The 26,559-nt window shown below is 34.7% G+C and overlaps 2 protein-coding genes across 7 annotated transcripts; both read left to right on the top strand.

Annotated features, from left to right (window-relative positions):
* The first annotated feature begins 2,405 nt into the window (after positions 1-2,405).
* Archease (protein archease) lies at positions 2,406-5,229 on the top strand. The gene is made up of 4 exons (XM_083041570.1): positions 2,406-2,514; positions 2,698-2,722; positions 2,935-3,139; positions 3,556-5,229. Exons 1-4 carry the CDS (start codon positions 2,463-2,465, stop codon positions 3,739-3,741), a joined length of 468 nt encoding a protein of 155 aa, XP_082897696.1. The 5' UTR covers positions 2,406-2,462; the 3' UTR covers positions 3,742-5,229.
* A 152-nt stretch (positions 5,230-5,381) lies between these two features.
* LOC145938154 (transcription factor E2F5) lies at positions 5,382-20,198 on the top strand. 6 transcript variants are annotated; one of them, XM_083041564.1, is made up of 9 exons: positions 5,382-6,525; positions 7,897-8,078; positions 12,462-12,559; positions 12,650-12,807; positions 12,971-13,109; positions 13,194-13,407; positions 13,498-13,771; positions 13,937-14,288; positions 16,374-20,198. In XM_083041564.1, exons 3-9 carry the CDS (start codon positions 12,481-12,483, stop codon positions 16,499-16,501), a joined length of 1,344 nt encoding a protein of 447 aa, XP_082897690.1. In that variant the 5' UTR covers positions 5,382-6,525; positions 7,897-8,078; positions 12,462-12,480; the 3' UTR covers positions 16,502-20,198. The 6 variants fall into 6 exon arrangements, with proteins under 6 accessions (XP_082897690.1, XP_082897695.1, XP_082897689.1 ...); XM_083041565.1 differs by lacking the exon at positions 5,382-6,525 and adding an exon at positions 7,627-7,786; XM_083041567.1 differs by lacking the exons at positions 5,382-6,525; positions 7,897-8,078 and adding exons at positions 10,368-10,504; positions 11,019-11,177.
* The last annotated feature ends 6,361 nt before the right edge of the window (positions 20,199-26,559 follow it).

Here is a 26,559-nt window from a genome sequence, read left to right as displayed (position 1 = left end):
AATAATGTTGCGTCTCATAGGGTCAGCGGTAAAAAAGTATCGATTTCTAATATTTTATGACGAGCCAAAAATTCATCGATTATACATTTTAATAGTACATTGATTACAGAATCTTTTGGTACTATGCAGACACCAGCGTACAAATTTTTTAATATGATATACTTAAAATGGGGATGCGTCGCATAGGGTCAGCGGCAAAATGTATCGATTTCTAATATTTTAAGACGAGCCAAAATTTCATCGATTATACATTTTAATAGTACATTGATTACAGAATCATTTGGTACAGACACCAGCGTACAAATGTTTTAACTTGATATACATAGAATAAGATTGCGTCGCATATGGTCAACTGTAAAAAAGTATCGATTTCTAATATTTTAAGGCGAGCCAAAAATTCATCGTATATATATTTCAATAGTGTATTGTTTGCTGATTGTCTTTGTACCATAAGCATACCAGCGTACTACCTTTTTGGTCTAATATACGTTATATAAATCTGCGCCGTATGGGATTTGCGGCTTAAAAATTTTAATTTTCGATATTTCAAAACCTGCAAAAAATTAATCTTATATACATTTTAACAGTACATTGTCTGCACATTATTACGAATTATGCCTGACTGCATGCATATATCGCGGTAATATATGTCGAAACTCATTTCTACTGCGCATTCGGAATTCGAATTATATCAAGATTATCGAAAAGTGTCGGACGAAATATATTTGTGACTCTAATTAAGAAAATAATTTTTGTATTAAAAATTATATCTACGAAACCTTAATTGTAAATTTGTATTCATGTCTCAATTCTATTCTTAACTTAATAAATATACTACTTCTTAATTAAATAAATATATTAGAAAATATTAATATAGTAATTAAATTTTAAAATAGTAATATGTTATAAAAATTAAAATAGCAATATATTGTAAATAATATGTTGTAATATCTTATCCTCGATTAATATTTTTGTTACAGAAATCAGCTGATTAAAACGTTAATTTGCTAATTAATTTTTAAAATAAGAATATGTTATAACATTTAAAATAATATGTTTTAAATAATGTAATACATAATTCCTTAAACTCGATTAATATTTATAACAGCTATCAGCTGATTTCTGTCAAAAAATATTAATCGATTTTAAGGAATTATATATTATTTTAATTTTTATAACATATTTTTATTTTAAAATTTAATTGGCAATGTAATGCTTTAATCATCTGATTTCTGTAAAAAAATATTAATGAAGTTTAAACAAACTTTATATAAATACATCATACTTTTTTTAATAAAATCGAGGAATGGCATAACGCGCGCTTGTGTTATTCTAGTCTTTTTCTAAAAAAGACATATTAAGTCGATTCTCGCAAATATTGTTGCCTCTTTTCCGCAAAAATATTAATCAAGTTTAAAGTATTATAACATATTATTTAAAACATATTATTATTTTATTTTATTTTATTTTGGACTAACTGTCAAACTGCTAACTGCTAACCCTCGTGATGACAGCCTTTCGATGCTACGAATATAACACACAACGCGAATCGACAGAGAGCCAATCAGCATCGCGGAAAAGCGACAACAATGTCAATAACATGCCTTTTTTAGAAAGGGGATAATCATATTTGTAATCAAAATACATTTGGTTTACGAGTAACAAAACAGATGCAACTGCGAAAAGACATTGGCGTATATCAAAAGTTATACTAAAAAAATTCTTTTTGACATTATCAAATTATTTTTAAATATCTGTGTGTATGTGTGTGTAAAAATAATAATATACTGTTTTATAACAAGTGACAATCGCTTAATTGTTACAAAACTAGAACGCGTTAAAGCAGAGAGCATTAAATTAATATTTTCATTCTTTTATATACTGACATTATGCTTTTTCTTTTTATATAGCTACCATATATTCAAATATTTTATTCTTTATAATCATATTTTGTTTATATAAATATAACAATTAATGGTATTAAACTATTTTACGTATGCTTCGACACATATTTTTACACATAAATATTAAAATTATCTGAGAAAAAAGATTTATACAAATCTTTAATACTTACACTTTTCTTATAATAATTGCGTAATAGTTTGCGTTCAAGATATTTTAAATAAGAGAAACATAAACAAGTTTTCAATTATTTTTTCTCTCAAGAAAAAATTAAAATTAACATTCTATCGACAATCATGTTATTTCTCTCTAGATCCGCGCGTGTGCAGCTGCGATTTAAATTTAAATATACTTCATTATTTTGCAACCAGTCGGTATTCAATCTTGTGATGCAATCTTCATCGATAGTTCGGTCGATAAGTACGCAAAGCGATTCGCTTATAGATAGCGCCATCTGACTGGCGTGAACTCACCTATACTCAACTACGACGCCGTTGATTGAACCCGTCAGTGAATCAGCTGATCGTTTTACTCACGTGGAGAATCAGCTGTGCGCGACAATGGAGGAACTAGCGGATGAGAATCTCGAGATACCGCCCATCAAATACGAATGTAAGTATCAATTACGTTTATTTTTCAATAAGTTCTTATCCGACAAGAGATATATATGCCTTGCATCAATTTGAAATAACCTCGCTTAACGCGACTTATGCAATATTCATAAATTATGAGGAATATCTTTTCGAGCTTTCATTTCGAAAGTGCTCATCGAGAAATTGGCATTTTCTGTTACAGATCTCGATCACACCGCGGACGTACAGTAAGTATGATATATTTATTTATCATCGCCAGAATCGATAGACTCTCTTTTTTGAGGTTACATCAGCGGCTAACCTAAAATCGCGCGAATAGCCGCGTGTGTAAAGAGACATATCTTATAGATATTTAAAAATGTTCTTGAAGGTTATTTCTAAAACGTATTTGCGACACAAAAAGATTTATCTAAATCTAACACATGCAATTGCATCGTAGATTGCACGCATGGGGCGATACGATGAAGGAAGCCTTCGAGCAGTGCGCGATGGCTATGTTCGGTTACATGACAGATCTGAAGCGCGTGCAGATCACACAGGTGCACCACGTGGAGGCCGAGGGTCACGATCTCGAAAGTCTGCTTTTCCACTTTCTCGACGAGCTGCTTTTTATGTTCAGCGCCGAACCGTGCATCATCGCTAAGGTATAACCTTTTTGTCGTAAAAATTATTAAATAAATTTTAAAAAATATTTAAAAAAAAATATATATATACATTTTTCCACATTCTATTATCTCATCATTCTAGTAGAACAATTTAAATATTCACCATTTAATTTGATGATAACATTGTTATTAAAAATGTAATTCAAATATCAGTGATATAAAAGCAAAATTTACATCTCAAGATAATGAATATCTTTTGTTGCTTATTAAAAATTCTTAGACATCTTTTTATTCTCATTCTTGGGTTATATTGTCATTTAATATTTAAATTCACTTAAGTAAAATGTCGCAATTATGTAACTAATAATTATAATTATTATTATTTGAATATGAAAATCATCAAATGGTGAAAGTCATCTGTTGATGAAAATCTGTGCATGTCTCTCTGTTATCAGAAAGTCAAGATTACTGAATTCAACGAGCAGGACTTAAAAATCAAGGCAACCGCGTACGGCGAGGAGTTTACGATCGGCAAACACACGCAAGGCGCCGAGGTAAAGGCCATTACATATTCCGCGATGCAAATTTACGATCGTCCGCAGGTGGAGCGACCAGAGGTCTTTGTCATCGTCGACATATGATTATAATCGAGTGTCAAACATTCGATCGTCTTATCGTACGTTTCTCGGCGTCCTCTCGTAGCACGGTACTGAACAACGCTCTAAAAAAAAGTTGGAATGACTGACCTGAACGGGAGGGTTGGAGGGAAAAATAGAGGGAGGTTACCGAAGGGCAAGAAGGGAAACCATACGCCTCCCCTACGTAGGATACGATCCTTTTGTATCTGCTTCGTAGAGTTCAAATAAATACGTTACGAAGAAAGCACCGGGTCCCCTTCTTCTTGGCTTTACTTGATTCAGGTCTGTACCAATATCGCGTAGATACCCGAGAAAACTCGATTGAAAAGTTGCGAGTCTGCGAATATGTCCGTTTTCGATAAAAATCCAACGCATTTCATTTTTTATTTTTATTATATGTAGATCTTATTTATTAGTATTATTATTAATTTATCATGTTATAACACGCTAATTTATAAGTTTATGAAATATGATCAATACAATAGAACTCTTTTTATTTTTAACTTCTCTATTCCGAAATAGCTGTAAATTCAAATTCTCTCGCGTTGTTCTTTCATTGATTATTTACCACGTAATTACGTAATTATAAAATAAAAAGCGCGAATAAAAAAAGACGGATATTATAAATTGATTATGCGCACTGTATTTATTTTCATCGTTCATATTAGAATATAAAAGCTATATTAGAATATTAGACATGCCACATTAGAATAAAAGAATAAAAGAAAAATTGCACAGAATAGAGGAATAGTTTGTGGTTTCGATAATTTTGCAATAGAGGGGTTCTATTATATTCAATTTGATATATGTGTACTTGATATATATATTTATATCATAAATTATTTCGATAATGTAATCGACAAACCTCTAGCATTTTATATACATATAATATATGTTTAATCTTATTAAAATATTTATAATATACATTCTTCTATTTGCTTCGCGTACATGTACAGTTATATCTCCGTCAAAAATGAAATTAATACAAATATTTAATTAATCTCTTAGATATTAAATTGTATTTTGCTGAAATTGACATTATAAGAAATTATAATTTTACAGATTAAGTAGAAGTAATAACTTTACAGATTAATGCTATTTAGATTTATTATTATTACATGAAATTTACACGACTATCTTTTTATCTATATAAACATTTGCTAGAATATTTAATTGTATATTCTATTATGTGTGTGTGTGTGTGTGTGTATATATATATATATATTTAGATAATCCAACATATTTTTGTATTTTGCATTCTATGTAACTTGTAAGATAATCGAAAAAAGTTCAAATACTCCTTCGGTATCCCCATCTCTTATTTAAAAGAATATAATTAAAAATCTCCTATAAAAGATACGCTCTCGAAAGGCAGTATTGTTACAGTTATACAACACTGAGCATGAGATTCTATCGCGTTTTCCGATGTTGTTAAACATGACAAAATGAGATCGCCGGCAATTCAATCAAGATAAAAGTCTATTTAATTTTTATGCTGGCAATAATTTTATCCCCACTTTGATCTCGTTCCTTCGACGCGACATATTTGGGGCCCCGCTCACTTCCGTCCCTGCAACCGATTACCCCTCCATTCGTAAAGGAAGGGACGATCGTACGCTTAGTTTCAGGCAAGAAACGGGGGGAACATCAGTGTCCGGCAGGATCGAAAGCGTGCGTACGGTATACGTACGCGATCGTCGCGTCGGCACATTATAATACGTTATTAAATTGCATAATTCGTGGATGTGACCTACGTAACGCTGTCGTGTTATCCCTCCGACCCCGCCGAGACCGTCAAGCCCGGATTAAAGGGATCTGATGTCGTCAAAACAGAGAGAGAGCGAGTGAGAGGGGAGGGGAGAGAACGAGAAAAGAGAGAGAGAGAGAGAGAAAGAGAGATTCAGACTTTGTTCGCCAACATCCCCGAGCATGGCGGACCGGTATGATAATGGTGCGTTCCGGAAACGCGGGAGTGCGTGCAAGAGTGCCGAAAGTGTATAAAACCGGGTCGCGACTTCCTCGAAGACGTCAACGAAGAACGAGGCATCTATCAGGGATATCGTTCGGCACGACGTTGTTGTTCGCGTCGACTGGCGGATTCTCTCGATAGAGGAGCGGTTCTCCTCGGCGACTTTTGGCGGGTAAACTCAACGGCGGCTCTGGATGCGGTGCTCGCTCGTAAAATCGACCGCGTCGACGAGAACCGTCGACGATACGCGATGACGCGCGTGAAACAACACGCGGGACGCGCTCGTAATTGATAATAACAATAAGCCAGCGTTATCGAGTGACTATCAAAACAATTTCAGTGTCAAGCGTCTTATCGCTCGCGAGTATCTATAATACGAGTAGTCGCGATAACACCGTCTAGGAAGGAGTTTCTCGAGCATATCGGGGGATTATCGCGAATTATCGGAAGTAGCGAGACGCGAGACGGTCTCTCGCGCGAAAGGAGGAAACGGTGCGTCGCGACGCGGCGACACACAGTTTTGGCGCGCGTATTTCAGCTGTCGCATGCGACCGGCAGATGGCCGGTACACCGGCTCATTGTTGCTCGCGCGCGTCTCACCGACACGCCGGCACGCTCTCTCACGTACGATCGTACGATCGACGAGGGTCTGACTGCGGTGCGGTTCTTATGAAGGGCGGCAAAGGAACGACGCGTCGTCACGCCTGAACGTGGACGTGGACGCGCGTTCCGAGATCTGTGAAAGTGCCTTCTGCCCGCCAGACTCGTCACAATTGCCGCGATTTGGCGTTATGAGAAACTAAAACGCGCTATTTCCGGTAAGTCCCGCCTTTATATACACGATATTATATTTCCTAAGCTTATAAAGTGTCGTCCCTGTCCCCGATGAGTCCCGAGAGCGAGAGTTCGATTGTAATTATCTCTGATCGCGAAAAAGAAGAAAATATATTCATTTCCTTTCGATGTAATCGCGAGAAAGCCTTCACCGCGAGAGAGGGACGAAAGTAAGCGCACCAATACTACGACATCTGTCACTACCACCACCATCATCATCGACTATCGCGATCGTGTTCTCGCTTCTCGCTCGTTCGTAGTACGTTCATCGGCTCGCGGCGCATGCGTAGCGTAAGGGAACAGTCGACACACCACGCTTTTCCACGACTGCATGTATATACACGCGCCGGCAGCGCATACACGCGACACAGACACGGACAGCTGGTGGCGCGCGGAGGGTCGGTGTCGGTACACCTCGCAAGAGAAGGCCTTCCCTCCCTCTCCCTCGCCCTTCAGGCATTCGCGTATACGCACGGACACGCGGCTAGTTCTTCGTCTGCTGACTCTCCGCGCGCGCTCACTCGCTCTTCCTCTTTCTCTCTCTCTCGCATCGGCGCACGCGGCACACATTATCCGTTTCTCGTAGCCCGAACCGGCCAGTCGTGCCAGCGCGCCAGAGCCCGGGCCTCGTCCATACACGTTCGGTCGAAAGAACGAACAAGCTGACCGATCGCTCGACGATCTCTACTGCACGAGCCGGCCTCGTGTGTGCGCGCGTGCGACACATTCCGAGAAGATTCGTTTCGTTTCTTCTCGCTCGCCGGCCTCCTGGTCCGAGTCGAGCCGAACATGCCGAGGCGGGGCTCGCTGTAGAGGCCCCGAACGAACGGGCGCGCCACGCCGCATTCTCGCATGAGGAGGTAAAGAGCAAAATCGAAACACGTCGTCCCTCGACCCGCCCGGACACGGAACGCATAAACCGACATCTCTCTGTATTTGTTTCTTTTTTTTCTTTTCTTTCGGGAGTCTCGGGAAAAGGAATCCGCCGTTGTGAAAAGCCCGTCTGGCTACCTGCGTCGATCCGGCCTGTGCGTAACATAATCGTGGCGGCATCGAACCGCGCGCAGAAAATGGATACCGTGCTCTAGCAGCACGGTCGGAGAAACGACCAGGCCGAGAGAGAGAGAGGGAGAGATAGATATTCGCAAAGAGAAAAGGAGGAAGGAGTACGATGAATATGTAAAGCTATAACGCGACGACGACGACGTGCTCTCGACGCAATCGGGGCTCTCTCGACTACGACGAGTAAGGCCGACTTTGCGCGGCTCTTTCCTTTTTTTTTCCCTACGATCCGAGCGTTCATTTCGCATCGTCCAGCGTCCGAATAATTTTGTCATTCGTCTACGCTTTTCAAGAGTGCCGGGACACACGAGTCTCCGCTGATCAAGAGATGTTCGGAGAGATGTTCGACTTTGCAGTCCTGTGATACGCGTCGTGTGCTGGCCTGCTGATTCTCCTCCCGGAAGAGAGCACGGGTCTCCGTCTCAAAATACTGTGCGACGCAGCGCAGCGCACACGTTTGCAAAGCAGCCAAGAAGTAAGTAGAAAAGAAAGACAAAAAAAGGAGAGAAACGGAGTAGATAGAGGGAGAGAGAGAGACGCGGGCGCGTATCTCTCTTATTCGCTCCGACACTCTACTTCCGTCTCCCTTTTTCGCTCTCTCGATCGAAACGTGCATTCGCCGTCGTCGTCGTCGGTCCGGCGCATTTGCAACATTTCTCGCAACTTTCTCGCGTGTCCAAAAAGTGTCTCCACCGATTTACGCGCAAACAGGTCAGCCCACGGTTGGTGCTTAATGTTCGAGCACTCTTTTCCCGAGCCCGAGCGTTGCTCTTGCTCGACTGTCTTCTGCTCGTCGAGAGAAAGCATCGTTTCGTTTCGAGTATCGGCTAGAAGTGGCATCTCTCTTCGGGGAAACATCTCCGGCGAGCATCGCGCCGTTTCTTTATAACGTGCCGGTAGCGTGTCTTACTAAGGATTCCCCTCTTACGGCGGTATCGTCTTGGCTCTTTAAACGAGTCAGCCGCGATATTGCATGATGTGTATGTGCTCGCGCGTGTGTATGTGTGTGTTGGCGCGTATCTCTCGATCGCGTTCGAGCCGGCTTCGTATATGTGTGTATGTGTGTGTGTATGTATGTGTGTGTGCGTGCAGCGTGCATACCATCCTCTCTTGTATGAATACGCAATTCGCAGTGTGCGCGCTCGAACGAGAGAGAGCGCGTGTCACAAAGTTGCGATATATTTCGATTCTCGTTACGATATACGATACGTAGATACAGATTCCGCGAACGCTATTCTCAATTGACGCAAGTCTGGCATAAAGATTGTATAAACATAGTATACATATATACAAGAAATCGAGCGCGAGGAGTGAGTAATCGTGCCACCTAGAAAACGTTACTATTTGACATTTCCACCGATGACCGGATGTAGCTTTCCTCCGCTTTTTTCTCCAATCCAAGCTCCGGAAAGGAAATCGAGAATTCTGATAATCGATGAGGCGAGAATGTCAGCCACGCACGTGTGTGGCCTTCAACAGCTGATTGGCCTATGACGCACGATTAACCGACACCATCCGCGTTTCTCACTAGAGACTATGATAGAAATAATGCAAGAGAAAAAAGCAATTAGTCTCTCGTGAATACTAAATACACTCGGTTTTATTTTTTTACTCGTTCGAAATTTCGGATTAGCTAAAAAGGTAGAGAAATTATAATAAAGCATTAAAGGGAGACGATCGTGCTAAATGATTTAAGACTTTTGCGAGCGGAAGTACGAAATAAAAGGATAGGCAAAAGAGAAAAGAAAGAAAGAGACAGACGGCTTTCTGTCATCACATCTGGTTGCCTGAGCCTCGTGCATACGAGACGTCACGTTTGCAGTCTCGCAAAGCGCACGTTCTATGGACAGTGACACCCGTCGTCGCCTAACGTCGCCTTGCGGCGGCGTTTCCTGTCTTCGCTTCGGCGTAAAGACCCGGCGTCAGTATTCGTGAATTCGTGTCGTACCCGGTCGATCGCGATAATTGGCCGCTAGCAGCTATCCGTAACGTAAAGCTCCGCATATATATTCTTTTTTTTACATATACACCTCCTCTCTAGGGGTATAAGTATCGCGTTTTTGACGTTTGTAACATGGACACACGTTTTCAAGACTGATATTCGCGACGTATGTCGATTCTGCCAACCTGTAATTTGACACGCAGCTGATTGCGAACTGTCCTTCTCGATAGATGACCAATCAACGAGCGGGAAGGCGCGATCGAGCTATTTCATTTTTTTACGAGATAAAAAATATGGACGGACAGATCGGTGATTCGATTTGCGCGTGTCAGAAAAGACAATCGCATTTTTCGATCAATGCTCCGAGCACGTTGCCGATGGGGGATTTGTTAAGTCTCGTACCGCGGTTTATCTTGGAGATAACGGCCGACCAATCAATGTGGCTCCGCGTCGTGCATTGCTCCCAACCTTCGACCAACGCGAATCGCGATGCTTGCCTAGAGAGATTCCGAAAACTCCCGATGGGTTTATGTGTATCCGGCTGAAGGATCGGGCCGGCTTGCTCCAACGTGATACTCTTTATTCTGCTCCTAGATTTTTTTTTCTCGGTCGTATTCGGGATGTGTCGAGGAAATTAAATACCTATTTCTGTGAAATATGGAATAATTCTTAAAGTATATTTTTTAACGCGCTTAATTACATCTACAAATTTATTAGCTCTGAATATACATTATTTGTGTGTATAAAATTATATAAATAATAAATAACAAGTTGCCTTGTTATCTGGAAAGTTATAAAATTCCTCGTGTATAATCAGAGTTTGATAAATTAAAATGACAGTACACAACAGTTATTTTCGAGCTTGCGCAATCCTGATGTTCTCTCTCAAACCACACCTGGAATGATCTCATCCCAAAACGTTTCGTTCTCTTTTTTTCCAAAGGGCCAAGAGCACTAACGTAAGTTCGTCTTCAGACGTGTGTTTTCAAGCATTTGCAATGCATTGTCAAAGTCTCGAAATATTCCATTCAATTTGATGAATATCTCGCAGTGCTTGCTGCGTCATCCAGATAAAACAGAAAAAAACTGGAATTATAATTTTATATTAAAATATAATTATCTCGCGTGTAATCTTTATATTCAAAGTGTGGAGAGAAAATATTATGTATCGCATCACATGGTAAACATATCGTATTTTGCAAAATTTATCGACGACGATGTTACTCTATTACTGATATAGACATACATATAAGCAATATGACTTTTTCTCGAAAATGTAATCTTTTTTATTTACAGTGTTTAATGAATATTAATTAACATGTGTGACTTTAGTTGTGACACGAATTAATGTCTAAATATTCCTCAAAATTATACACTGAACATCAACCTATTCTTATTATTGTAAACTTGTGAAATGCACGCAAATCATATTTTTGGGCAAATTAAAAAAAATAATTATGTATAATTATACAGCTGGCGGGAATTGAAAGTCTCAATCTTGGTCAAGTGCCAACAATTAACAATTTCGAACTTGTCAATGAAATACTTGGATGATAATGGAACAATGTTGCTTCCATGCCTTCCTTTAAAAGATAACCGATAGTTGTTGGCATTCCAAACACATTTTGAGAGGTAATCAAGAATTGAAATTGATATTATAATTTCGACAAGTTTTGACATTGTAGATGATCGCTGTAGAATGTATTGAAAATGTGTAATGTCACGACGATACTAATGTAGAACATTTTTTTGCACAAGGTTTAAGCAAATTATAATAAAAAAGTCAAATTTTGATTATTCATTAGAATATTTGAGAGAAGTAAATCATTTATTTATTTAGGACAATAGAAAACTGTTTTTTTCCATTGAAAATTAAATTCGCCGAGATTGTATCGACATCTTTGAAAATGTTATTAAAAAATAAATTTAAAAATTTATTATTTGATTCTTTATTTCCTCAAAGATTTCACGGAATTAATGTGCAAATATAAATGTGTAATTTTCTTTTTATTCTCAAAATGCAAAAACGTAGAAATTCTCTCGCGACTACGATTCTCGTGTGCATCCGACTTAAAGCACACACGCGGCGCAATCCGATCGCGCCTCCCGTCCAGGGAGATGCTAATATCGCGCAACATATACGTTACCTAACGCGGTGCTCGCCCTTATTATTTCCGTTATTGCTCGTGCTCATGATAGATACGTGCGTGTATATATAGTTGTTTCGACGCGCGGTTTCGACGTGCGGATGAGGTCGCTCTTCTCGTGTCAACACGAGCGCGTCTTCTTTCCTTGCGAGAACCTTGGGATTTAAAAATGACACTCGCCGCAGTCGCAGTAGTCGCAACCGCGTGTGTAACCCATCCACGACTCACGCACGCGGCGAGCAACAGTGGTTAGCGAAAGCCGGAAACCGAAAATGCAGAGTATGTTTAGAAATGTGTGCGCGTCGCCTCGATTCTTTTTCTCATGCCGTGTCGATTCGTCGTTTACTGTAACTAACAATGTGATTGCCTTCTCGAATAGTGCTCCAAGTTCGTTTCACGTTTCGTTTCGAGTTCCCACTAGCAAAAAATACTGTGATTCTATTTAAAAACATGTTTAATCACGTCAATTTGTTGTTGCATTTGATTAGCATGTTGACAGTTTATTACATGTCAAACTTGTTCCGCTTATTACATTCAATTTTATTTACATTAGTTTTCCTGTGATACATATATATAACTTATTATTACTTTACTCTTTCAAATATCCTTTAAAATATGAATAGTACAGTCAGGTTATCGTACTCTTTGCTTTCCAGTCGTTTATCACTTGTTGCATCTTGAAGAATCTATATGAAATAATTAGAGTATCTAGCTTCTCGTAATTTGATAGTTTTCTAGTTGTTTTATATATGTATTATTATTTTTTTAGACACAATCATTGTATCAAGATGCCTCGAGTAAGGAGACAAGTGATCCTGGAGGATCCAGCTAGACCCGTTACACCGGATATGGCAGAAACAAAGTTGTGTATGTCGCTTGTAACAAAAAATTTATATATTCAAACTTTTCATACTATTTTATTCACTCTGAGCTCATTCGGATAATATCTTTTTACAGTAAAGGCTGAATTTTTGGACGATGGATCCTTGGATGAAGTCCAGCCACAGAAAGTGGCAGAAGAAACACCGAGCCCTCATTTACAAGATCATCAATACGGTCAAACACCTTGTTATCAAATAACAAGGAAACCCACACAACCGCCGCCAAGAGCTGAGGTAAACAATCAATGGTAAAATTAACGACAGTAAAGTGATGCTGAAATAAAATGTCTACTTTTAATAATCTTGATATGTAAATAAGTAATATGCTTGAAAGACATTGTATTAGCATGGAAGCATTACTGATTAAAGTTATAATTTGTTTTTCTTCTCATGATAGATGTCAGTTCAAGCGGTAAAAAGAAGACTGAATTTGGAGGTAGGGACAACTGGTCCCAGCCAGTCTGCCTTCAAAGCTCCCAGAGGTAAACGTAGAAGATCCGGTTCGAATTCTTTAACTGGTCACACACCCACCAAAAGTAAATTTTGTTTATGTTTTATGACCTTTTCTTCGTGTTCTCTTTACCATATCACTTAAGGAAGGATCGATTGTTGTATTACAGCTAAAACTGTAGAAAGGACGCGATACGATACCTCTTTGAGTTTACTCACAAAGAAGTTTATCCACTTAGTTGAAAGCAGTCAGGATGGTGTGGTCGACTTGAATGTAGCATCGGAGAAGTTGGAGGTACAAAAACGTCGTATATACGACATTACTAATGTTTTAGAGGGCATTGGGATCTTAGAGAAGAAAAGTAAAAACAATATCCAGTGGAAGTACGTTATCTGCTAATATATTATTATGTTTTGCCGTTTATTGCCTGTGACGTTGAAGATCATACACGTGGCATAAATTACTTGTTGCAGAGGCGGTCAATTACCGAATAATCGAAACGATATCGCCAATCTGAGAAGAGAGGTCGCGGATCTGGAGGCTAAAGAGAATACACTTGACCGATTGATCCACGGTGCCGATAAAAACCTACGCGAACTATGCGCGGACAGACAATACGCTTATGTAACGTATCACGATTTACGTTCAGTTTCAATGTACAAAAACCAAGCTATTATGGCTGTGAAAGCCCCGCCGGAAGCTACCCTCCATGTCCCACAACCTATCAATAACTTTGGTCAACAAAAGGTAAAATATGAATTAAATGTTTCATATTGTCTACACCTACTTGTTTTTTAATGTCGAGGAAGAAATTATTTATATATTATTTTTATCCTCTCTGGTAATAATAAAATGTACATAAATTTATATATTTTATTCCTCTTTAAAAAAAATACAATAATATACTTTCAGCTTCAAATGCACATGAGGTCGGAACACGGAGAGATAGAAGTGTTTTTGTGTCCTGACGATAACACAATTAAAACGTCATCTTATTCCGGATATGCGACAACGCAAACTGTGCCTCAATCAAAAGAAATGTCAGATATACCTTGTTTGTCTCCTGAATTGGTGATTAAGAGGGAGAGCGACGTCGAATCAGTACCTTCCAATGAGAATTCTATGAATACTCGTCTGTGTACCCCTGTAACTACAGTTACCAGTATAGCAGGCATGAAGGACGCATTCCTATGCGAATCTGACGACTATGGACCAATGGGTGGCAAATTCCAACTCCAAACAGAGGATCAAATCAGCACTTCAGGTAGGACTGCAAGGAATTAATGCTTTGATTGGGTAGCTTGCTTGAGTAGCTTTTATCGTATTCTAAATAGCTGGTTTATTATAAGTGTAGCGCAATTGTTAATTTTATAAAAAGAGAATTATATTAACAAAAAAAGTAAGGAAAAAATATTTTTTTCTTTTTTTAAAATGAGCTCTCTTCTAGATATTGATATTATCTTATTTTTTCATCTCTTGTATTTTTTATATACCTCTGTCCATATAAATTTGTATTTAACATTTTTTTTTATTCAGGAGAATTATTACTTACATCTTTTTATTTTATCAATATATTGTTTCCTTGTATGTGCATTAAAAAAGTTTCATCATTCTATTCTCTTATTCTTATATACAGATTGTACACACACAATATATTGCTAAATCGCAAAAATTTAAATTATACATTTAAATATGTAAACAATTATTGTTGCATCGAATGTAAAAAATTATAAATTAATTTTTTTGTTATCAAACATAATATTTCTTTCAATAATATATATATATATATATATATATATATATATATATATATATTTTTTGTAAATATATTATTTTATCTCTTTTTATGCGAGTAAAAATATACTCGTATTTTTAAATATTAAAAAAGATCAACATGTTCAATCATGCAATATATATATATATATAACAGGCACTAAAGAATTGAGCAATACTCATTTAGAGAAGGGCACATTTTCCTATCAACATTTTAACAAATATGCTTTTAATTCTTGTTGCGTATCCCATATATGTATACCTTGTTTCTTTCACAAATTCTCTTTCTTATGTTTTACTTGTGCAAAATTTCTAATGCTTTATGCTTATTTAGTTTGATGCTTTATCTGCTTTAGCTACAGATATATAGTTGTATTTTTTTTTAAATAAAAGTATTTTCAAAGTTTTCTGTCTTTGTATTACTAAAAAATATTTCCGACATGTTATACGTTCTTTTTTCTTATTGAAAGTTTTGCGAAACAGATGCCACGTGTGGTCTAACATAATTATCTTACAAATACATTATTTATTTATTTTATATTTACATAATTCTTTACTCATTAAGATTACTTTTGAAATCAGTATTTTCTTGCTCGAAAAGATGATACTGCATGTTACAATCTTATACTCATTCCGTGATTGAATCATATGTTCAAAGGAAAGGTAAGAGGCAGAGAAAATTAGATTTTTTATATATTTTTATGTATACATAATTTATTACCTTTCTTTTGAATATTTCTAATATTTCTACCTTTTTCACCATGGATGATGACCGTACCCTGATGGAGCTCTGGCTGTGACTTGTGTGTTAAAATTATTAAAATCACATCACAGGCAGAGTTCTAGTTAGGTAACGGTTTCAAACAGCAAAGCTCGTGTCGTGCAAAGGTATGTTTATTTACACAAACTATTGGCTTTTCTTTATTGTGTACACTTTATGTAATGTATTATAATATCATTGCCATGTGTGATCAATATACGAATGTAAAACAAAGATTCATGCAAGAGTCTTTGTAATTATCTTATGTATTAATCTTTAATACACAATTCGTAGACAAACGTATATACAATTTGGAAATCAATACGATCGACCCGAATTTTGCAACAGTTTTTCTTTGTAATCACAAACAGCAATTATCTTATGACATGACTAAACTAAATATGTTACAGAAGTATTTTGCCGCATTCATTACTTTTTAAACTAATTTAATAAAAGCTTGTAGACATGTCTTTGACAAATTGCTCTTAACATGTAATTTTAGAAACTAACAATTAGCATCGATTGTATTCTTTAACCCTTTACATACATACATGTATACAATGACAAATTGCAAACTTTACATAAAAAACCAATAAAGACAAATAGATGTTTGTATTTTAAATACAATATAGAATCTTTTATGTAGAACCTTTTATGCATATCAGCAAGCTTTTAGAATTATTCTCTCGAATAATTATTTGCGAGCAACCTAATAAAAGTGATGCACCTGAATAATTTGCTTGTGAAAAAGGGATTTAAAAAATTGATGGATTTGATATTGCAACAAGTCCATCATCCTTCTCACTTTTGTTACAGATCTGAATTCGATTCTCGATTTTGGAGAGCAACTGCTAAGTTTGGAACCGCCTCTCTCCGAAAACGACTACTCGTTCTCATTAGGCACCGAGGAGGGTCTGTCGGATCTCTTCGATTTCAAATTCTAGAAATATCGTCGTTGTTGCAAGAGCTTTCTTATATATTTTGGGCTATCACTCTGAGTTGGATGGTGCTCAAACGGATGAAAACTGCTTGGTCAGTTTTATAATGCTCCTTCGCGTTAGACAATAGGTGGTTGGCACTTTTGTTCCCGCGCGTCGATTTTTGCAAAGAATCGCAAACACGCAAAATCGTTTTTATTTATTTACTGTTACTCCGAGCGAATGTTTTTCGATCTGAAAAATTGATTATCACGTTTTATATGTATGGTTAATTTTAAATGCGCAGTAACGAAGTGATTAAGCATACACGCAATTTGTTAAATATTGTCGTCTTAAGAAACCAATGATAGATTATAAATATAAAAATTATATAGAATAGATTATATGTTTCCGTAAATGATTTTACTAGCTGATCCATCATTATCTGTTCCATGGAGAAATTATGAAACACAATGTTATTAATCCATTATTGATCCATCGGAATATTTTAAAACTTGAGATTTTCTTCGCATATACATTTCGTTTCGAAATGTCTTATTTTAATTGCTTTTTTTCGAGTCGCAAATTCCGGATGCAGAAAAGCCGAACCAGATGAGGCACAGGAAAAACATATCACGACATTGTTAACACGTGCTTCCGGCTTGAGACGATCTGCATCGATCGCGTGATTGCGGAATGAATCGCATCAATTTTCGAACAGAGAGGGAGGAAGAGAGCAAAGGCGTTTTTTTGTGCAATCTATAATAATATAAATTGAGCTAAGAGATGTAGAAAAGAATGTATTTGGGAATTTAGAGAGAGGAGAGACTGTGTGGGACAACGATCTAATTGCTTTACTTAGTTGTCCAATGCCCATGAATAAGACGACCAAGAGAGAGAGAGAGAGAGAGAGAGAGTCATCAAGTTTTTCTAGTGTAAGAATTTCTCAAGTAGGGCGAGAAAAGAAAAAGAGCGAAATGACGAGATGATCATTCGGATGGCGGCCTCTTCTTACCATTGCGTCATTGAGACGCGGGCGAATTTTTAAATTATATTCAAGTGTAAAGGCTGACATCCGGATGATGCATGTTTCGTAACATATAACGGATGCATATTACCTCGTTGACAAATTGTTCGACAGTATAAGTAGTCTTTATTCCGCTTACTTTAATCGATTAATTGGTCGACTCTTGACAATCGTGACAAATATTGAAGTGATTTCCCGTTTTAAATACGTTGCTTTGTTGGATGGGAGCGGAATGAAACGCGATGACCAGTGATTGTTGTTACAGCGATTATGTTATTAGTCGATTAGAGAGGTCATATGCTAATTAGCTTTTTTTCATCGATGTGACAGAGATGAATGAAGATACACTCGATATGTAACTCGGGAGTGTAAACAAATGGACGATCTTGGACTATATCGTTTACATTCAAATGCATATTTAATTTCGATTTTGTAACGATTATCGTCTAAGATCTACATTCAGGACACAGTACTATTCTGAACCTGAATGCGGAAATTTTCAGAAAGAGGGAGAAAGAGAGAAAGTTTCTTACCGGTGAACACTTGAACACTTGGTCGAGAAAAACGCGGTCCTGGAATTTGCTTCTGTTGAGCGAGATTCGCGTAGAAATATATATCTTCTTCTTTCTCAAGAGCTCAAGAATACACTGGGAAAATTGTCTCGTCTGGAAGTCTCCCTTAAGGATGTACTCTAACGTACAACTTACTATTAGTGTACGTCCAAAGCCATAGTGCCTACAAAATAACGATCATACCCTTCTGCAACTGTAAATACTTTACAAACATAATTATGTAAGCTCATAGACACACATATGCGTATACATATATATTATATGTAAGAACGTAACGATTCTCTCTCACACATACAAAAATTTACAGATGCTGCAAACATCTCATTATGTATATGTAATTATCGTAAAAATATGGATCACTTATTTTTAATATATTATTAATATTATTAATTATTATTAAAACATTAAACAAAACAAAATATTAGTTTATATATGAAATATATAATTTCATTTATATAGATATACGTACAATGTAATACGTATTTAAATTTACGATGAACAAACATTGTGCAGGATAACAAACTTGCGTGCGTATTGAAAATATTGAAAATATTTTATATATATTTAAATCAGTAAATAAATTAAAATCTTAACTTAAAATCAATAATTATAATCAGTAGCACACAATTTAAATTTAATTAGTCATAATTTAAGACTCGTAAAATATAATATTTTATGTATTTCGAGTTAGATTATCCCTTGAAATATCTCGATAAATTTAATATATCACATTGTCGCGCATAGATATTTGTATAAATAAGCCAACATGAAAAAAAAATCAAGAAAAGACTTAAGTTTTATTAATATCACAATGACAGATTGTTACTTTGCACAATGTTCGCTGTGCTCCCATTCACGACAGCCGGGAAAAATTGTATTACTCTTGTTTTCGTTTTTCAATTAACCGGCGTCAAGCGCTTTTTTCATACGCCACGAAAAGGCATTGAGGAGCTGAATAGAAGAGCAAAGCGTATGAGTGCATTAAATATGAAATCGAGAGCGGGAAGAAAGAGAGAGAATGTATCTGTGTGTATGTGTGTGTGTGTGTGTGTGCGTGCGTGTGTGTACGATGTCGTCGAAATGAATATTTAAAAAACGAAGAATTTCGGTCTTTTGAATATACCACACACAGTGAGAAGTTGCGATATTTTCTACCTGAATATTTACAGGACGCCGCGAGATCTGAATGCGGGATAACACACAGACAGAATTGAGACTGAACAAAAAAGAGAATATGAATATGATATTTTTAAAAAGAAAAAACAAAAAGGTATATTTAAAACTCATCCCATCTGTGTAGTGAATATATCTGGAGGCAGTTGCAGCTCTGTTATAAATATTAATGGATTTGCAATTGCCTTTGGTGATAAGTTGCAAGATTAAAAAGAAACTAAGTGTATTTATTCCAAAACAATAAATCTTTGTTTGTGTAAAATTACTTTCGTACGCGTAAACAATAATAAAAGGAGAGTTACGCCTTCGGATTCCGCAGCGATTCCTGTTTAGAGTATCTCGTCGCGAAAAACATGGCAACATGTATACATTGTTTGATTTTTGACTCGAGACATTCGTGAATCTACATTTTCTAGCAGCCTGTCGAATAACGTTTCTTTTTTCCCCCGCATGTTTAAGAACGAGATTTGCCATTGCAAAACGCAGGACCTTTTCATAATCTATATTTAAAGGTGCCAATATATAAAAAGACACGCGCGAGAGAAAGAGATATTATTTTCTGTTAATAGAACGCGCTGGATGAATCGTATCATTTTAAACTAGTTTCTTTGTTTTTACTATTATCGATAGAAGAAAGAAAAGAGAGAAAGAGAGAGTGAAAGAAAGATCAATTTTCGCCATCGTGAGTAGTTAATAAATTTTGTGACAGCGCATTTATGTATGCGCTTCTTTCGATCGTTATATTTGAGAGACTGTTTAGAACCGATGGCAAACGCTAATTAAACACTGATCGATCATCGTAAAGAAGAAATCACAAAATAAAAATAAAAGAAGAATCGAATAATGTATTATTACGACAAGCATTTTGTCACATTTTAAAAAGTAGGCTCAGCCTGCTGAAAGAATACCGCAGAAAAGAAAGTGGCAAAATATAATCTTATGTAACATCGTACGTAGAGGAAAATATGATGCACATTCCTTATTCCTCATCCAAAAACATCCCGCAATCAGCCAATCCAAATAGAATATAATCGCATCGCCGAGATTTGCAATTTAATTATTTGGACATGGACGCCAATTTTCATTCAAATTAATTTAATTCGATTCGCTTGCGACAATAAATTCATTAAATTAGATATTAATATTTTAAAATATTTGAAATTAAGATAGATGCATGATTTTTTTATAAAATTTCCCAATTACGAGAATATTTTTCTATAAAATAAAACATTGTATGTTTTTTTCATAATTATAAAAACATTGTGGTTTTTCTTTTTAATTGTAAAAACTGAAAAATTAAGTTTCGAAACATTTGTAACGTCAAACGGATGATCCATCGACTGTGAGCGCGCGAAAAAATAAATGCTCGTTTAAAAATTCTCTAGAGTCTCGCCTAGCTTCTTTCCTCTGGCTCTGAAAAAGGCGGGAAATCAGCGTGGGGTTAAAAGTTCCCTAGGGGAATTTTCTAGGGAAACAGTTCGGTGTACACTCTACGAACATACGAATACGAATACACGTAGTGCATCTACATCTGCAGCATCATTTCAACTAGTCCCCTTGAAGTGTATTGTATTGTAATCGTATGCAAAGCTTTTGTAATCTTGTAATCGCGCGAAAACTTGATTCCGATCTAAGAATCAGAAGATTTAGAAGAATATTCGATGGTATTATTCAGGATACTCTATATCAGCTCTACATATATAGGTATGAATATCGATATTATGTCGATATATAAATTTTGTAATTTAAAATATTTTTATAAAAAAAGCTTATCTACAGAAGAAATATCCATAGAACGAATTATTTTCATTCTCCTCTTTGGACTGAAACTCGTCAACTTATTTTATAATCATAGCTCGATATAGCTAAATAATTTTCAACTCTGAATTGTTTTGATTTTGGAATTCACAAGCTTCTATTATTGATTTATTATTGATTATTCATATATTGTACAAGTTCTTTGAAACTTACAGTATAAATGGAACTATATATATCGATAGCTCCGATTCGCGCTGGTAAATCGACGCATTAGAAAATACAATTTTGTAAAAAAAAAAGGAAGAAAAGGGGAGGGAAAGTGGCTTATTATTTAGCGTAGAAGATAATAAAATGTCGCGCAATGAAAAGTAATATCCGTGAAATATCAAAGTAATCGTTAAAAAATAACGTCGTTGATCTCGAATACATATATAGAAACGAAGCTTTCTTTAATCATTATATCGTTCTCCCAAAAAACGAGTATTATTGTACAAAGTATTACTAGTATATTAAATATGCATAGTACGCAAGTTACACTATTAATTTGCATACTACGCACGCAATTTGGGGGAAGGTACAATGTTAAATGTTATTCTGCGCACAATGACAAACTTACTCGCTATATGTCGTATGGTTGTGCCGTGTGTTATAATTATAACAATTTATATGGAAATTACATATATAATTATTAGAGCGCGCGTTATTAGCTTCGGGAAGATATAACGAGGAATTATATATATCTACAAAATTTTTCGTAATTTTTAGCCATAAAACAGCATTAATGGATGACTCAATGCCTCATTTTTCGCAATATTTTCGAGATATTTTGTTTAACTCGATCGTTCGCAGATAATATCATTTATTCTCTCATTTACATATCATCAATATTATAATTATTCAGATAAAAATTATTTAATATGAAGAGATATAAGAAAGGGAAGTAGTATGCAAAATTTTTTTTTATCAGTTTGGATGCTAAATTTTTTCCCAATAAACTTTTCTCGGGATTATTATCTTAATTAATTATTATATTAATATTAATATATCATTATCTCTGCTTATCAATATTTTGAGAAAAGATGGAAATTAAATTGACCCAAGAATTTATAATGAGAACACATCTTGAGACATCTTACATCATTTAAAGCTTTGGATTAAATGTTTTAAATAATTTTATATTTTTGCATACGCTCTTTCTTATATATTCATAATTTCTCTATACCGCAATTTTAGATTCTGGTTAAAGAAAAGTGTTATTGCCTTTGAAAAATATCAATCATCAACATTTTTCAGAAACAATAAAGAGCATACGATATCATGTAATGCTTCCTATAAAATTTATAACAAATTTATCTGAAAATTCTCTTTAATTATTGATGATAAATAAATGTTATTTTATTAGTGATGAGAGAAGATAAATGTTACATATTACCTTCGCTTAACTTAGATTACGATTTTAACTATTTTATCTAAGATTAATTAGAATTACAATATTATGTACATAAAAAGAGAGATGTTGCATTGGCACAGCAAAGATGTGTGCCCGGACTGCCATCCACAGCGCTTACAAAATTTGTTCTAATCACTAATTAATACATGATTTTTATGACGCATACTTGGATTTGAGGTATTCGCTTTCGTTGTGCTCTCTCAAATGACTATACGCCAATTAAGAAAAAATACATGTCCATTTCATTTAAAAAATATATTTAGTAATTGCACGTCGCGACTTTTTTTCATGCTAATTTTGTATTGCGTCTAAGTTTTTTCTCCCGTAAAAAAACAAGGTGCGAAAATAAAACATTGCAAAAACTTGATGAAATACTCTAATTTACGAGAATGTAGATGCTTTTATGAACTGATTCGATAGAAACAGTCTGATATTTCAATCTAAATTACAACTAAAAGTTTGCACATTTCTCGCACGCGAAAACTATCATATATTTGTTCGAATAATATTATAGAATTATATCGCATACTATTCGATATTGCAAAATATATAAATATATATCTACTCGTTTAATTAAACGGTCCGCGTTTTTATCGCTGCAAGATTGGGAATATCATCCCAGTCTATATAAAGAAATACGATAATATAGATATAGAATAAACGATTTAAAAAACCTTAATCGTTTTTATCATAATATGAATAAAAAGACATAAATTAATTATCTACATGTATTATCGACTTCTTTGCAGCGCCGTTTCACTGTCAGGTCAGCAGTTTTTAAACGGCTGGCAGTCCCGGCTTTAATGGAATGTTACGGATACATTATCTAATTAATGCGAGCGATATGATCTACAGCTACCGCGTCACGTAATTATACTATCTTCGTTCGTGCCTCGTGTATGTTCGCCACATTGTTCTTTTCTCTGTCGCAATATACTAATAATCTAAAATTATTAAGCCGCCCAATTTCAAAATGAGTTTACTAAAAGTTTGCTTCCTTGCATTTGCAAGAGATGTGTTGTGTTGTATTATATTTATTTTTATTTTATATATATATAATTCTTCAAACCCGGCTGTTTAAAATTATGTACATTAATTCGTGGCTCTTAATTTTTGCCAAATATAATTTTGCTTTCATTTCCAAGAAACACATTTCTTGATGCTTATATCAATTGTAATATTTAATCATTTTATACATTTCTATGTGATCACCTTAGCTAATAATAAAAATTGAGTTTATCAAATTAGAATAACTTTGTTAAAAAAAAAAAAAAAAAAATATTTAAAGAGCTTATATCTTTTTCAAATCATCTGGACATGTACAAGCTTTTCTGTGTAATTTATCCATCTATTTAATTTCATCATAATATTAATATAAATCTCTTTTTTCTCCCTCTTTCTAAAAATATTTTTATATATTTCTACAAATGATAGCATTTACTATGTAATCAACATGTAACAAAAATAGAATTATGTGCAATTAATATCATAAAAGCAAAATAAAAAATGAAGAATTTATCAAATATATCACGTAGATATAATATCTATAACAAAATAATACTCGATTATACCAATTTTTTTTCATTAGATTTTTTAAACAAGATAGTTCTTGGTCGCTCAATTATAGCGATTTAAAATTCATCTTTTAATACTCTGATGAAACAGTATTTTCTACAGTTATAATAGTTGATACTAATGTGTGTATAAAATTTGTAATATATGTATACATATAAAATAATATAACAATATAATGTAATGTTTAGAACTATAACAATATTTTAACACACGTTCTTATTTGTTTCAAAATTCTTTTAAAAATGTAGATTTCAAAATTATCACAGAGTTTTTCTAATAATAAGTCATGATAGAAAATTCACTATTAGACAAGGATATCGTATAGAAAAGTATAAAATAATTAAATATCACGTATTTTCAAAATATGTGACAGAAAAATCTAAATGTGTGGTTTCTCGCGTTTTATATTACAATATAAAAAAGCTAATACAAATACGAGAAACCTTCAATGCTTCTAGTCTATTTTTAATTAGAAACTCACCTCTCGTTGCTCTTATGACACAAGGCTAGCTTTGAAAACATGATAAAGTTAGTTTTAAATGGAGCATTAGTTATGTACATTGTTTATGCAAATAGTATTCTCTAATAGTACATTTGTATACATGTAATTTAATACGCTCCCCAGTTTTTTTCAATTTAGAAATATTAATATATATATATATGTATATATAACAATTTTTTTTTCTCTACCGTCATATCTCGTGTTAAGGTACCTAGTTCGGATGTTTTTCTATTATACAAACATCGTTATATTTTGTAAAAGGCTCGCCAGCCAAGATTAATCGAATACGATGAACGGGGCATGGCAAAAATTTATTTAAGGAAAGACTTTTACAAAGTCAGCGCATAAATCTAATTAGCTGCCTCTCTTATTTAATTCACATCTTGCTTCTCGAAGTATAATATTCTACGCGAATTTAAAACGAATATGTATAAATGCAAACTGTGTATATGCACTTATTATATATATATATATATATTTATATGTGTGTATGTGTGTGTATGCGTAGCAATGAAAATGCGATATATGTGTAATATTCATGCCTATCACACATACTTATATCTATTCACTCATTTATTCACTCGCTCATACATATGCACACTGCTGCCCGCGTCACGAGTAGCATAACGAATGAATCCTCGATCTTGTTTAAATGATTTCAACGATAAAAAAAAAACAGTTCTACATATTTACACGATTTCTCTCTTTTCGGTTACACAGCACGCAGTTACCGTCAAATATAGTCATGTAGCTATCTACACCGAGCCATATCGTCGAACACGAAAGCACTTGAATAACACGTTTCGTTTTACCCTGATCTTTTAATATCCAACGTTCAATGACAATCGGTGAAAATTGTAAGATGTCCTCTATGTATTCGCTCAAGGCGTATTAGAATTTGCGCGGCAGTGTTAGTTAATGAGCGATGAGAAAATAATGCATGAAACAGCGGAAAATACTTTTCGAAAATACGCACGAGAGAATATTATTAAATGCAAACTTGATGTTCATAGTACTAAGTGTCATAAATGCTTTAACATTCATTTTAAATATTTTGATGCGCAAACCAATTTTGCACATTGTAAGATAATATAAAAATATATATATATATATATATATATATATATAAATTATAATATAAATATATAATATATATATAATATACTATACATACAATATATTTTATATATAATATGTATATAATATATATATATTTTTTTATTATATATTTATATATAAATATATAAATATATATAAATGAAATAAAATTTTATATAATATATATATTTTATAAAATATATATAAGTATATATTTAATAAAATATATATATATAAATATATATTTAAATAAAATATATATAAAGATATATTTTATAAAATACATATATTATTACAGAAATTAATTAGAAACGCATCGGCATAGGTTGATACTGCTGGTATGATTAAAGCTGATTTAGAAAGATTGGAATAGTTTGCGTTTTATGATTTCGCACATATCGAAAATGCACTTTCCGCCGTTTTTTGTCATTCTAAGAATATGTGAAGATACTCATCGCTATAGAGGCACTCCGTCCGCGATGCGAAGCTGTCGAGTAAATGCGCACGTGTAATCATATCGCGATCGTTATTATAATGCTAGCAGAACCAGTTTTGTGTTGTGTGCACCACTATAAAATTCCTTGCTCATTCTAATTTCTTTTTCGGCCAAGTTTCTTCGAGGATGTTTTGCTATAATGACGGCAACTGAATAGAAATGAAAAAAACTAAACTTGTATAAAAAATTAAATTTAATGTACTAGATTATTTCTACATTTTAAATTTGAGTTAGATATTTGAGAAATATATGATATAATTGCAACAATGATAAAACTTAGATATAAATTCATATTTGACTCAATTGTGAACGAAGAATCTAAATTCAAAATTTGCAAGTATCATGTATATGACACTTTTGTTATTCAGTACTTTGAGATAATTAGCGTATTAGTCATCTTATCATTCTTTTTCTTTACCGCTTTTCTTTTTGCC

Source organism: Prenolepis imparis, unplaced genomic scaffold (assembly GCF_030444845.1).
Source record: "Prenolepis imparis isolate NDT839.2.m4 unplaced genomic scaffold, iyPreImpa1.0 SCAF_7, whole genome shotgun sequence".
Classification (NCBI taxonomy): domain Eukaryota; kingdom Metazoa; phylum Arthropoda; class Insecta; order Hymenoptera; family Formicidae; genus Prenolepis; species Prenolepis imparis.
The sequence above is the reverse complement of the archived record's forward strand: the minus strand, read 5'-3'. Positions and strand labels throughout refer to the sequence as shown.